Genomic DNA, 13972 nt, shown 5'->3' with positions numbered 1-13972 from the left:
ATTCACATTCTATAGGATTGCAATTCCATCTTGACCATTCTCTACAGAAGTTAAGATAGAGCCACGGCTAAGGCTTCCTGCCACTTGGAAAGAAGTTCCCTCCCTGTATTGTACCTACCTCCTCTGAAGGTCAGCTGGAGCTCCAGTGAGGCCTGAGGGAAGAGGGGGCCTCACAGGACTCTTGGTCCAGTGTTCCTTTTCGCGCCATATGATCTGTCCAAGCAGTGCACAATTGAAGGTTGGGACTGTCTTAATTTGTCTTCTGTTGCTATAACAAAACAACAGAGACTGGTACGTGTTAAGGAAGAGAGGCTTATTTGGGCTCAGTGTTGAAGGGTGATTAGTCCAAGCTCTGGAGGCCTCCTCGGGAGAGGGCTTCATGGTGTCTTCACATGGTAGATGGAATCACACGGAAGGAACAGGTGCAAAAGTGGACAGGTGTGTGGAAGAGGCCAAATGTGGGCTGACCTCACCTGACACCAATCCACTCTCATGGCCATTACTTTAGCCCCACAAGATTGAATGCTTGTGAGGCAGGCCTTAGTGCCTTCTGGTGGTGGGGCTACCTCGACCTTGACCTTGGGGACCAAGCTTCCAGCACACAAATCTTTGGGGACAAACCACACTCCAAACACAGAAGGGACCCAGGCCTAAAAATAAATGTTTATCTGCTTGATTCTTTTTGACATTTTGCTCAAGAAGGCATCCTGGTGTTTCCTGTCCCTGGCCCCACAACTTCACCACTACTCACGCCACACAAAGACCAAAGGTGGGCTCTGTGCTAGGTCGGTGCACTGATATTTTCACTAAACAATCAGTGGTAAATAGATGCTACTGTCTTCACTTAGGTTCAGAGCTCAGGTGAACCCCTCGGTTCTGCCTGGCTCCACATCCACTGCTCCTGTACTGGATGGGGCTGAGCAGCCAGTGAAGCTCAGTCCTTGGATGCTGGTTATTTTGCTCAAACAGGTCACCGGAGCTCAGGTGTCCGGCTTACTTCTACTGGTGGCCAGTTCTCCCTGAGACACTGTGACCCCAATATGTTCATTTATTGTCCTAACTTCGAGATGGCTACGAGACCATCTGAAAAACTCAATTTTCAGATCAAGTCTGAGCAACCAATGAACATGGGAAAGTTCTAGGCCCTTTTGCCTCTTTTAATCAGACAAATGAAGCCTGTTTCTAACTCCCTGTCCCTCCACCTTCCAAAAGAGGGACACCTGTGCTAAGAAATTCAACAAAGGTCAGAAGCAGCCCACTGGGGAGCGGACCCTCCCTTTATAATAAAATATTTGTGACTGCACAAAGCTGGACTTCCCAAGGGCCTCCACTGGAAGAATCTCTAAAACGTAAAGAACTTCTTCACTCCCACTTCAGTAAAATTCGGTAATGACGTGTCCACCATCTGCTTTATGGAACAAAAGCATAACTCCATTATTTTATTAATCAATAGATACAGGTCAGGATGACAGGCTTCCATCTGCCAATCACTCAGTAACTGCTTTTACAAAAACAAGATAATTTACAATCTTTACATTAAAGAACACATTTTCCAAAAAGTCCCACTCCCACTTCATGTACGTGTCCTGCTTGAAGCATCAGGTGTCCTCTGTCACTCTTCTTCTCTGGGATAATCTCTTTAGAGCCAGCTGCAGGCCTCCCTAAGGGGAGAGATGCTCATCCGTCTGCCTGGTGCTGGTGTTACTGCCTCCTGGTGGCACTGGTGGTTTGCAGTTTACGTGAGCCTCTTGGGTCCACTTGATTCCCAAATGACCAAGGGGAAGGAGGAGAGAGAAAATAGCCCCTTTGTGCCGTCACATGGTGTACACCTGTAATCCCGGTGGCTCAGGAGGCGGAGGCAGAGGGATCGCAAGTTCAAGGCCAGCCTCAGCAATATAGCAAGGCCCTAAGCAATTCAGCAAGACCTGTGCCTAAATAAAATATAAAAAAGGGCTGGGGATGTGGCTCAGTGGTTAAGAACCCTTAGGTTCAATCCCCAGTTAACAAACAAACAAACCCAAAAAACAAAAAAAAAAAAAACACAACCCTTTACTCATATGTCAACAATGTTCCTGAATCTGAAGAACTCGCTTATTAATATATCAAAACAGCCTCTTAAAATAAAGGGTGGGGAAACATCAAAGCTCACATTTAATGTGATAAGTTATCCAATGTATGTGACTTTAAATGATCAAGTAGCAAATGGATTGGCTTGAAAATGGGTAGGTCATTTCCAAAGTTTTAAAAGCTTTAACACCCCCTAGAGATAATTGGAGAAAAAAAAACACCAGAATCCCTGTGTGAGCTGACAACACTTAGTGATTCTAATAGTGGAAGATACTTTAAAGTAGAATTTCTTAAGGGGATGGGGTGGAGCTGGGGATGTAGCTCAGTGGGTACAGTGCTTGCAGTGCATGCATAAGGCCCTGGGTTCAATCCCCAGCACCACCAAAAAAAAAAAAAAAAAACCCCCCCAAAAAAAAAACCATGCATTTTTAATCAGCAAATGAGTGATTCGTCTGTGCACAGACAGTGGAGAATTACTGCTTTGCTTTTACAAAGTAATAGACTGCAAATGTTTGAAAGCATTGGGGAACTTTCTTCAAACACACACACAAGTCTCTCCAGCTGCAATGGGACCTCCCTCCCTCCAACCTGATCCGCCACCTGCATGGATTTCACAAAACATGCCCAACTACCAATTTCTCAACCTTGGCCTAGTGTTGGAACAAATGGAAACTCTGAATGAAATATGAGCCTGGGTTCCACTCCCAGCCCTCAAAAATGCTGATGGGACTGGGCTGGGCTGGGGCCTCTTCCCAGGTAATAAAGAACCTTCCCCCTAGGCTGAGAACCAGTTCCTATCCTTCCCCTGTGGGCATGAGACAGTCTTTCTAAACTTCTCCATTTCTCTCTTTACCTCTGCCAAATTACCTGTGATGAATGAGGAAGGAAATAAAACCTACGTACATCAAATAAACTGCCATCAGAAAACCGTCAGGTCAGGTGCCAAAGGCGTGGACAGGAGGCGTGAGGATAACCAAATGGTCTGAAGTTTTTATTACTTCTGGGCACAGATGATTCCAGGACCCCAAGATACATGTTTCAACCAAGAGGACCCACAATACACCAGCCAGAGGGAGCCTGGGCGTGATGTATCTTCAAAGGGGTGTCAGCAAGGAAAAATTCCAAGTTCATGATTTCATTTCATTAATAAAAGTAACAACAAACTAAACACATAATGAACATTAAAATACATCTCCATGTTTAATTTAAAAAATAAATAACAGCAAATCTGAACAAAATTCTTCTACCAGTGCACATCTTCCTAACTGTCCATGTTCAAAACCTAACTAGGTACAAAGTCATGTCAAAGGAGTAGCTGTAATGGTTTGGATGAATGACTCCCAAAAAATGATTCATAGATGACTTTGGCAGCATGCACACAAGACCAGCTTTGGCTGGATCAGAAGAATCCGCCTGCAATCATGAACATGAAAGGAAAACTCGTTCCTCTTGTGGATTAAAATGGAGGGCTCTGAACCCACCCAGGGAGAAACTTGACTTTTTCTAATTTTAATAACTGACTGACAGGAAAGTGAAAGCCTCTAAGGAACTGATTTTTACCCAAGGACACAGAGAAGCATGATTCTTCAAATGAACTGGAAGTCTAGACATGGTGGGTCAGGTTGGCAGAGTCTTAAGAACAGTGTGGAAATGACATCATTTACAGGCTACTGAAAAGAATTACAGTGACTTAGGTCAATATTTCAAAAATATATGCAAGAGTCGTTATTTTAATATCTGCCAATATTTTGATCTTAATAGCTAAGGTATAGGTGCGTCAAAGCACCAATGTGGGATAAAAATTGGGGATTCCAGTGCATGGACCTAAAAGCCTTAGTAAGAATGTTTCCTTTTTTTTTTTTTGGTGGTGCTGGGGATCGAACCCAGGGCCTTGTGCATGTGAGTTGGTGAGGAATTTTCCTTCTGACACACTTAAAATAAAAGAAGCTAGGCTGGAAGGGATTTGAAAAAAATCATGCCGACTCTACTATGTAAATATCAGTTTATTTTACAGACGAGGAAACTGAGGCTTAGGAAGTACCTATAAATTGACTTGTTAAAATGGATCTCATCTCTGTAGTCTTACACTGTGTTGATGGTGGGGTTTTCTCCCCTTTTCATTACACCTGAGAAGGGTGAGGAAGGAAGGCACGAGCTTAGAGGACCTTCTAAATGCCATTCACAAAATGGTGCTACAGGTACCTTCTGGGAAGTGGGAAAGTCACGTGTGAATCTAGAGGTGTTGACACTGTGGGCAGCTATCTCGAAATCCATCCATCCACACTCCTAGGATTTGTGCCCTGAACTGTATGTCATTTGCAATTGAATTGTCCCACAATCTGGAGGCCAACTAGAGGGGAGAGACTCTTCCAGGTTGGACAGTTGACCAAGGTGGGTCACCTCCTATCCTGCTTGGCTCCTTGCTTCATCTTGGGACTTGCATTGTGGTTGTGGTTTATAAGGGGTTTCCCTGGCAGGAGGAGATGACTGTCATCATGGAGCCATGGGTGGAGGTGGAGGAGGTGAGCAACCCATGCCCAGCAGCTCTATTTAGGGTTTCAATTTCACCCTGACTTTGCAATCCTGCAGCACCCAGAGGGAACTGCTTTTGTATTCTGGGCTGTTTTCACTAAATACGTTCCAATGCTAAATTCTGAGGGGCTAACAGTGGGTCTGGCCTTCGAGAGCAACTTAGTAGGTGCTGAATGCAACACTGCTTTGAAAAAAGCATCTCCAAGCAAGACACCAGCACAGACCGGGAGGGAGAGAGAAATAAATAACAACACAAACCGTAAACCAGTATTCACAAAGGCTGTGGCAATTTGGGGGCTAATTTCAATGTCTTGCTAAGGTTTCTGGGAAAACAAAGACCAGTCCCTTCCCTCTTCTCCCTGCTGCTCAGGTCTTCTACATTTACCATAGTCATCAGGTGCTCCTCGGCATGCTTCCTCTTTGACCTCAGGACAGACATTATTTATGACTTCCTGTCATGTGACATTGGCCTATCCCAGGGCTTCCCAAGGAAACAACCTTCCAAATGTCCTCTGCAAGCCAGTCTCTGCCACACCACCTGGGATCCTCTGTGTTTGAAGAGGACTCTTATTCTCATCAACATGGAAAAGGAGTCACATGGAAAATATATGTTCTATACAAAAGAGAGAGACACCACCTGACACCGGTGGGTCACATCTCCCTCACCCTGCCCAGAGACCAGACAGGAAACTCACTGCTTCCGCTGGAGGGACAGGCTGGAGGCTTGTGGGTTGTTTTTTTTTTTTGGGGGGGGGCAGGTACTGGGGATTGAACTCAGGGGTATTTGACTCCTGAGCCACATCCCCAGCCCTTTTTTGTATTTTATCTAGAGACAGGGTCTCAGTGAGTTGCTTAACGCCTCGCTTTTGCTGAGGCTGACTTTGAACATGTGATCCTCCTGCCTCAGCCTCCCAAGTCTTGTGTTTGCATGTTTGTACTTCAATGGCAGACGGAAAGATAGGGTGAGGCCTACAGTCCCTTCCAGGAAGTCGGCTAGGTGCCTTCCTTCTCTGCACAGCCTGATTTTTCCCCTTAACCCCTCTTCCACTCTCACTCGCATCTTCTCTGGTCATAACTGACTCTGGAAGAGAAGACAGCTTTTGGAGGAGGGCTGTGTGCACAGAACTAACGCGCACACACTCACAACCCGAATTACCTTCAGAAAACTGAGTATCAGCAATGCCCTGGGAGAGTTCCAGATCTCACTCAGGCTTGACAGAAGAAGACAGCACCACCACACAAGTTCCTCCTCCTTCACATGTCCCCTCGCCCCTGAGCCCCCGAATAACCTGTGTGCGAGGCACTGTCCCCATTTTTAAAAGCAAGAAAAGAAAGCTCAGAAAATCAAACACCTTTTGGAGCTTGCAAAGTGAACAGGTGACGTGGCTGGGAACTGCGACCAAATGGGTTTGATTCCCAAGTCCATGTTGTTTCCACGATCCCACTTAGGAGCTCCTGGGTCGGGGTGAAGAACTCCGATGACCCCGCACTCTGGGAAGAGGCACACTCGTTCTGGGGTCACCGCTGCCAAGGTCACGGAGGCTTTTGCTTCCTTGGCTGCGAGGGGAGCCAGCACGTCTCTCCTAACAAGGCGGTGGGGAGAGCAGCACCGGATCACAGAGACAGATGAGTCTCCCGCTGCAGGCTCCTTCTCTCTCTTGGCCTTGGAGAATGGGACTCTGGGCTTGGTCATGGAAGAGACCCCTGGAGTCTCCCTGCCACGTTGACCTTCAGAGTCACAATCAAGAAGTTCTCTGCATTGCTTTCGACACCCAAATAGTGAGGAATATCTGGGACACTTCAAATACCGTTCCAGCGGAGGCGAGGTGCTGAGGACTTGGGTGGGGGTGCACTCCAGCTCTGAGCGGTCTCCGGGCCCAGCCCATGTTAGCAAGCTGGGTCATTAGTAGGAATCTGTAGTACCACTTTCTGGGTGTAGCCTCAGTTTCCTTATCTACAAAGCGAGAGTCTCCTTATATGACTTTTAAAACCCTTCCAGCTCAAAACGTCTGTAACTTATGTGATATTTGGTTATCTAAATCACCCCATTTTTTTGTTCTGAAAAGAAGTACTGACATTAGTACCATTAGCAAGTAATCAAATTAATCCCATGATCAAGAGGAATAAATAATCAAAAGGAAATATTGCACTGTACTCTCCAGGGTAAAATCAGGAAGTGGACAGAGGACGTGGGGTATCCGAATGGGAGCTGGCAAAGAAGCTGTCGAACCCAGGCTCCTAGGTCTCTCACAGCCAGGGAACTGAGCTCCGAGGAAGGACAAGAAACTGTGCAAAAGAGCTTCAGAGGGATCCGTAGTAAGGCGGAGCGGCTGCTGTGTAGAGGGCCATCGGCCAGTGAACCTATCCAGTGAAGCCAAAGGCGAGTTCATGGTTTTTCAGCGATAACAGCCATTCACACCTGAAAGCAGCCAACCTCCATTAAAAATGTGTGTTCTCTCCTCAAAGGAAACACAGTAGACATTAGAAAGACAGGGTTATGCTGGCTGCTACAGTGTATTGACATCTGTCTCTTCCCAGACGCTGGATGGGATAGGTGTGCAAGGGTGAGAGAAACAACCAAGTCTCAAATGCAGCTTTTCAGAAGCAAAGCAAGAAACCCATCTGTCCAGAGCACAGGTGCTGAGGCTGTGGGACTGGCCCAGCTTCTGCAGACCCCAGGGTCTCTGCAACCACGGTGGAGGAGCACTCTCCTTGAAAAATGCATGGGGCATGGCCAGTCCTTGGAATTCCGTGTGGGCTGGAGGGTTGCACAGCTCCAAACAGCTGTCAAAGAGAAGCTTGGAGAGAACAAACCGGTTTGGGGCTGGTGAGCATCATCTCTGATCAGAATGCAACCAACCGGCAGGGAGCCCCTGGTAATGAGGACACCCACTCCCAAAGGCCAGTTCTCAGGCAGCCGCTGTCCAAGGCACTCAGAGATGCAAAGAGGGGGCGAGGCCCTCACTGGGATCCAGGCTCAGAAGATAGGATGCCAGATTTCCGAGCTTTCGGAGGCGGTGGGGGTGGGGCTTTGGCTTCTCTTCGGACAGGCAGTGGGGGTGCGACCTGCGGGCAGACACGTGAAAACAGGAATGAGTCTTCTGGTTCTCCTTAGTCCTCCCTGCTCCACGTTCCCCACCTTCTGCTTTAGTTTTGAACTGTTGTGTGTTTATCTGCACAGCCTCCACAAGGTGACAAGGGAACTGAGCCCATTTGTCCTCCTGGTTCCCCTGGAGCTGATCTCCCCCTCCACATACACACTCCCCAGCACTGGGTGCCTGACATCCACCCACAAAGCCCTCCGGCAAACCTGAAAGAAGGAAGTTCATCAGGCCACTCCACAAGGGCTGTCACTCAGAAGTGAACGAGAGCTCACTGATCTCATCCCCTGGACCCAGTGTGGCGGGCAGGGATCTGTTCCGCCTCAGTTTTATGAAAAGGCCCACTGGTATGTCTTTCCTTCCCATCTCTGTGATCTCAGGAAGGAACCCAGATGGCCACAGAGACTCACAGATGGGAAACCTAACTGGAACCCTTGGAGAATCAACCCCCTGCTGTCTTCCCGCGAGTGGTGCTGTGACCACGTCATCAGGCGCGGGCTCCCTACCTCGGTGGAGGTCCTCGGGCTGCTTTCGTAGGGCTTGCTTTTGGGAGGAGGGGGAGGGGGAACAGCAGTCACCAGCTCATCTGTCTGCAAAGACGGGGAGCCTGGAAACAAACAGAGGAGACAGAGGTTGAGAGAAGGATCTACAGAGGCATCTCAGAGAAATAATGCCCACCACGGACTCCCAGACCAGCCTGGCCCATCAGATTTGCTGCCGCCATTTTCTGTGGTTGCTGTGGACAGAATGACGACAGCCTCTTACCCTCAGGACAAAGGGAGCACCCTTCATTTGTCAGAAGAAGTTCTGGAGTGAAAGTCCCTCCTTTTTTTATTGTTCAGGGCATTTGCCATTAAGCTGAAGATAAGACTATTTCCAGGAATTTGGGGTGTTACTCTATTCTCTGATATAGCCCAAGTTCTTAGGGAAAGGTCCAGGTCCTCCGGGAAACCCTACCAAATTATGTTGAACTCCTGGTTGGCCACTGTCCCTCCTGGCAGCGGTAGACTTATCCTCCATTATGCCTGTAGGCACCTTGTGATGTTCTTCAAGGCTGGGTCTCATTGTAGAGTTTGTGGAATGGGTCCCCTTCTTTTCCCTGAACAGGTCTAACCACGCAGTGGTCGGTTCCTAAGTTACTTGCTTCCTGTTTGGTCCTAGTCTGAATTTACCTTGCTTAAAACTTTGCAATAGGAAAAGGGATTTTGGACTTTCAGTGGTTGTGTGATTCCCCCTCAGTGGTTGTACCCACAACTACTGAATTGCATCAGTTTTACAGTAATCCCACAGACTTTGTAGTGGTTTGAGTAAAAATGATCCAGATTCATAAATATACCCCATTTCCCACCTAAAAGGATTCTTGAGACACAGGAAAACTTACTTAGGGTCCTGGTGGCCTTAGGAGTGAGAGGAGGTGGGCTCAGAGGCGTCGACTGAGGGGGCGAGGAACCATGGAATGGCGTTAAGCGGCTGTCCACCAGTTGGAGACTCTTTGGCCTCTGCACTTTTCTGGCTGGACTCTAAGAATCATGGAGGAAAACAGAGAAAAACATTGTCCCAGTGAGGAATGCTGAGCTTAGAGGGGCTCTCAACAGCCTTCTCTGCTGAGCAAACATTTAAAAAAAGGCTTGATTCCAGGACCCGCTGTCACATGGCAGGCACCACGGCAGGGATCCTCACGGGGAGTCACCACACCACAGATCACCTCCTGGCTGGCCACTGGCTTGATCCTGACCACAGTCGGACTGTGTCATCTAAGTTGGAAATAAGCCACGCTGATTCTCAGGGAAAGTTGGTCTTTGCCACACAACAACTTGATGTGGCTCATGGAAGAAAAATGATTTTTTTTTTTAAATTTAGAAGAAACGACCATGTTTGGACTGACTCATGCAACACAGTGGTGAGAACCACAACTCTGAGCAGCAACCCACATGTTTACGTCGTGGGTACAAGATCTTGCGCCAGCGTTGACTTAGAGACTGAAATTCTCTGCACATGCTTTTCTTGCCACCATCTGTGTGTGATCTGCACAGCCACAGGCTGTTGGAGAGACAAGCTGCAGCCAGGCTTCTAGCTGGTAACTCACTGCTCTGGAGCCAACGGGATGTGCCTGGCTGCAGGGCAGGCAGTGACACACCTCCTTGTGCTTCAAAATATATAGAAACATCTATTGATGCAATTTTTTTTTTACCATTAGATCGGGTTCTGGGTGTTTCTCTGCAATGACTTGGGACTTGCTCAGATTCCAGTCTTTTCTCTTGAACTTGCCGATTCGGTTCTCGCTGTCCTCTTTGAGGGGCAGATCTTCCACTCTGGCACCTGATGAGGCCCTGCGCTCAAAAAGCGGCTCCAGGATTGACCTATCAGCCAGGAACAAGGACAAATAGGGCAGAATGCTAATTATTGAAATTCACTCCCAAAGGACCAAGGGTTACCAGCTCCTGAGCCTAATCTTCACCCAGACTTTCATGTGCAGGTTCTAGATCTGAAATTTCAACTGCCAACTGAACAAACATCTCATCTTAAAAGGTACAGGAATGAGGCCGGGCACAGTGGCTCACGCCTGTCATCCCAGCAGCTCGGGAGGCTGAGGCAGGAGGATCCTGAGTTCAAAGACAGCCTTAGCAATTGAGTGAGGCCCTAAGCAACTCTGCAAGACCCTAAACAACTCAGCAAGACCCTGTCTCTAAATAAAATACAAAAAAAAGGCTGGGGCTGCGGTTCAGAATTCCTGAGTTCAATCCCTGGTACGAAAAAAAAGATAGGTATAGGAATGAGATCATCAAATAAATGGACAAAGTACTAATGAATACTTATCCCAGGAAGAGAAGGCCTCATTAAATGCATAGGCAAAGAAAGGATCTATGAAGTAGAAGGTAAGTGGCCAACTCCATGTAGTGGTAAGAACACCCACTCCAGAGCCAGAGAGCCTGGGTTCAAATCCTACCTACAATGAACTGAGTGACCTTGGACACACGACCTTCCACACCTCAGTTTCTTATCTGTAAAATGGAGATAAAAATAATACCCACTCCACTGAGTGTCACAAAAGCTTGGAACAAGGGTTGTGTGATGATTTGCTAAGAGATGCTATGATGTATGTGAAGTCCCTGCCTTCTCCAAAGAATGTATAAAACTGCTGCAAACCCTGGGCTCGGGGCCTCTCAGTGTCACCAGTTGCTGTGTGTGCGCGCAACAATCTTGGGTCTCTGGTGGTCCCGAATTCGAGCATAACACACTGACATACCCACCTCTGTGGGTGTGCACACTGACCTCCTCCCTCGGGGAATTTCAACATGCACTAGAGCTCTGTTAGCTACGGCCATCGGGCTGCCCTTCAGACCCGCAGGCTGCTTGCCGCAGTTTGGCTGGGCACCAAATAACCAAGCCGCTACTTGTAGGCACTTGTAGGTTCAAAACAGGAACTCCTTTATTGCCCAAACTCCTGCAAAGGCCACCCACAAGGCCCTTCCAGGCACACCACCAACCAGAAATCCCTGCTCCGGAACTCCCCAGGAATCCCCACTCCAAAGTAGTGGGCTCCCCAGGCGAAGAGCAGGGGTCTAATATACAATTGAATACACAGCTTAACATAACCATCATCATCTCAATGGCTGCTGGCGTCACCTCTCAACCACTCCCTTCTGGCACAAATGCCATGTGTCATTCTGACTAGGCTATGGCTCTCAGCATCTGCTTGGCACTGGGAGCCTGGCCCCTCACCAACACTGAGTGCTCATTTCCTTCCCCGCATTTCGTTTTCAGCCTCTTGCTTTCCTCATGCCCTGAGCAGGTACCCCCTGTGCCTGCAGCACGGCCCACTGGCATCCCCCCCAAATAAAACAGCGCCACCTTCACAGAAGGCAAAATTACCACAAGGTTAATACTGCAACATGTCATGGGTATTAGGAAAAGTGGGGTCACGAGTGTCCACTGGTGTGAGCTGCCTGTAAGGAACATTCTGGATAAACGTTAGGAAGTATTATTGCTACTTCTAACCCAGTGGGGAATGTGGGCAGAGGAATAACCCACCTCACCCAGGGCCGGCACGTGGAGGACCCGGGAAACCATGGCACACACTGTACCTCTGATTCTAATAGCTGCCTCTAAACTTCTCTTTTTTAAAATGAGACACAGTTTAAGACAAGAGTCTTCCTGAACAGAACAGAACATCCCTGCTTTTCAGATAGTGTGCAGTATCTCTTTAAGGCATGAAAAAATTGAGAAACAAACACATGGATCAGGTATTGTTTAATATCTATCAATTCTAGGGATTAAAAATAATGTAATCATTCACAGAGGGCATATGGCATTAAATACTGACATCTGATACCAAGAACCATCAAGAAAATGTTCATCCCCTGACAAAGTTATATATGACTTCTAAAAATGGATTCTAAATAAACAACTGCAAAGCCACAAAGTAAGGGTAAAATTTCTAAGCTGATTCTAAACTGCAAAATTAACATGTAAAAGACCCGGGCATCGCAAAGTTCCTCTGCTACCTGAAATTCCTGAGATAGTTAAGACAACGCCCTACTGGCCATTTAGCCTAGGGCCCTGTGCAGTTTGTCACAGGGCCCGAACCAATCAGTTTAAATGTGTACCCTGCTTAGGAGTAACCAATCACCCCCGCCCCGCTCTGTTCCCGACAATGAATGTGCTAATCACGTCTCAGTGTTGTTGTTCAATTTTCCCGCGCCTCATGATGATTTGTTCTGATGCATGCAAAGCCCCCCCCCTCCAAAAAGTGTACTTAAGCTCTGCTTGACCTCTGCTCTGGGCTCTGGGCTGCTCTCCCTTCTTGAGTGAGCACGGAGCCCCAGCGCGCTGGAACGGATCCCTAATAAATCCCCCTTGCCATTGCATGGAGCTAGTGTGGTCTCTTTCTCCGACGCTTCGCCGGACCCTTACAACATAAAAGAACATGCTTGCTATAAATTCTTAAAAATGTTTCATACTGATACAAGGTAAATATTTCCCATTCAAATTTATAATGATATATATGAGTTAACATTTAGAAATAATGATACAGCTTAAATATTTAATAGTAGGAGAAGGATCAACTATGACACATTCATATGATGTGATGGCATATCACCATAAAAAAATAATAAAAAGATTTAAAGATGACACATCAGCATGGAAAATAAAAAGGAAGAAAAGTGAAGTACCAAACTCTGTCTGCGCTATAATTGGGGACATGTGAAGATATCTATGTCAATGAAAAAGAAAGCATAAATAATTTAGGAAATACTAAATATTTGACTTACAGGTAGGGTGCCATTCAGGCAGGTTACTTTTAGGATATAATTATCATAATGCAGAATTAATAATTTATGAGGGGTGAGTTAACACTATCTTGAATAATTAATGATGTGTAAATACTCACCATTTATATTAAATTAAGCACTAGGCCACTAAACAGTTTTTCATTGATATAAAATATGTATATTCATTTTCAAATAACTAAACTTTTAATAGTAGTTATTGCTGAGTAATGAAGATGTAAAGCATTTTTAAAAGTTTCTAGTATTTTAAATAATTTATACCTGTATACATATTAATTTTTTAATTAGTCAAATATTGTATAAACTGGTTGTGGTAATGCACACCTGTCATCCCAGCCACTTGGGAGGCTGAGGCAGGAGGATTGCAAACTCAAAGTCAGCCATAGCAACTTACTGAGGCCCTAAAATAAAAACTAAAAATGGCTGGGGATGTGGCACAATGGTTAAGTGCCCCTGATTCAATCTTTAACACACACCCCCAAATGTGTAAAAGTAGTAACCTGATGTAGAAAGATGCAACTATAAACAACTCCTTTTTGAACATTTTAAATTTGAACACATGGAAAGGCAGCTCATGTTTTTGGCATGGAAGACTCAACATTTAAAAGCCATCAAACTTTCCAAAATCAGTCAATTAACTTACCAAGTGCCCCCCAAAATGCAATAACATTCTAGACCAGTGAATCCAAAAGTGAGCAATGAGAAAAACTAGTTAGATAAATTCTGATAAAGAATATTAGAAATCAAAACATTTTCTTTTTATTTTTTTTTTAATTTTTTTTTTTAGTGCTTGGTGGACCTTTACTTTATTTACTTTTATATGGTGCTGAGAATCAAACCCAGGGCCTCACACGTGCTAAGCAAGTGCTGTACACTGAGCCACAACCCCAGCCCAATCAAAAACATTTTAAATCTATGGTAACTGAAACCACACAGTGCCAAGGCACGAATAGACAAGCCCGTGAAGGAAATGAGGGCAGG

The 13972-nt window shown here is 46.3% G+C and overlaps 1 protein-coding gene across 2 annotated transcripts in view; it reads right to left on the bottom strand.

Moving 5' to 3' along the window:
* Window positions 1-1430: 1430 nt before the first annotated feature.
* Window positions 1431-13972, bottom strand: part of DOCK5 (dedicator of cytokinesis 5) — a 188358-nt gene continuing 175816 nt past the window's right edge. Inside the window, exons 49-53 of one of the 2 annotated variants that reach the window (XR_014019101.1) lie at window positions 9892-10060; window positions 9082-9220; window positions 8207-8307; window positions 5952-7665; window positions 1431-3480 (exon numbers count right to left, since the gene is read on the bottom strand). Coding sequence is in view for 1 of the 2 variants with exons in the window: in XM_081269061.1 (XP_081125187.1) it covers window positions 7561-7665; window positions 8207-8307; window positions 9082-9220; window positions 9892-10060 (514 nt within the window). In the remaining variant the exon portion in view is untranslated. Of the gene's footprint in view, window positions 3481-5330; window positions 7666-8206; window positions 8308-9081; window positions 9221-9891; window positions 10061-13972 lie in introns of those variants that run through there. The other variant, XM_081269061.1, reaches the window with a different exon arrangement.

The sequence above is a fragment of the Spermophilus citellus genome, assembly GCF_964194105.1.
Source record: "Spermophilus citellus genome assembly, chromosome: 16".
Lineage (NCBI taxonomy): Eukaryota > Metazoa > Chordata > Mammalia > Rodentia > Sciuridae > Spermophilus > Spermophilus citellus.
The sequence above is the reverse complement of the archived record's forward strand: the minus strand, read 5'-3'. Positions and strand labels throughout refer to the sequence as shown.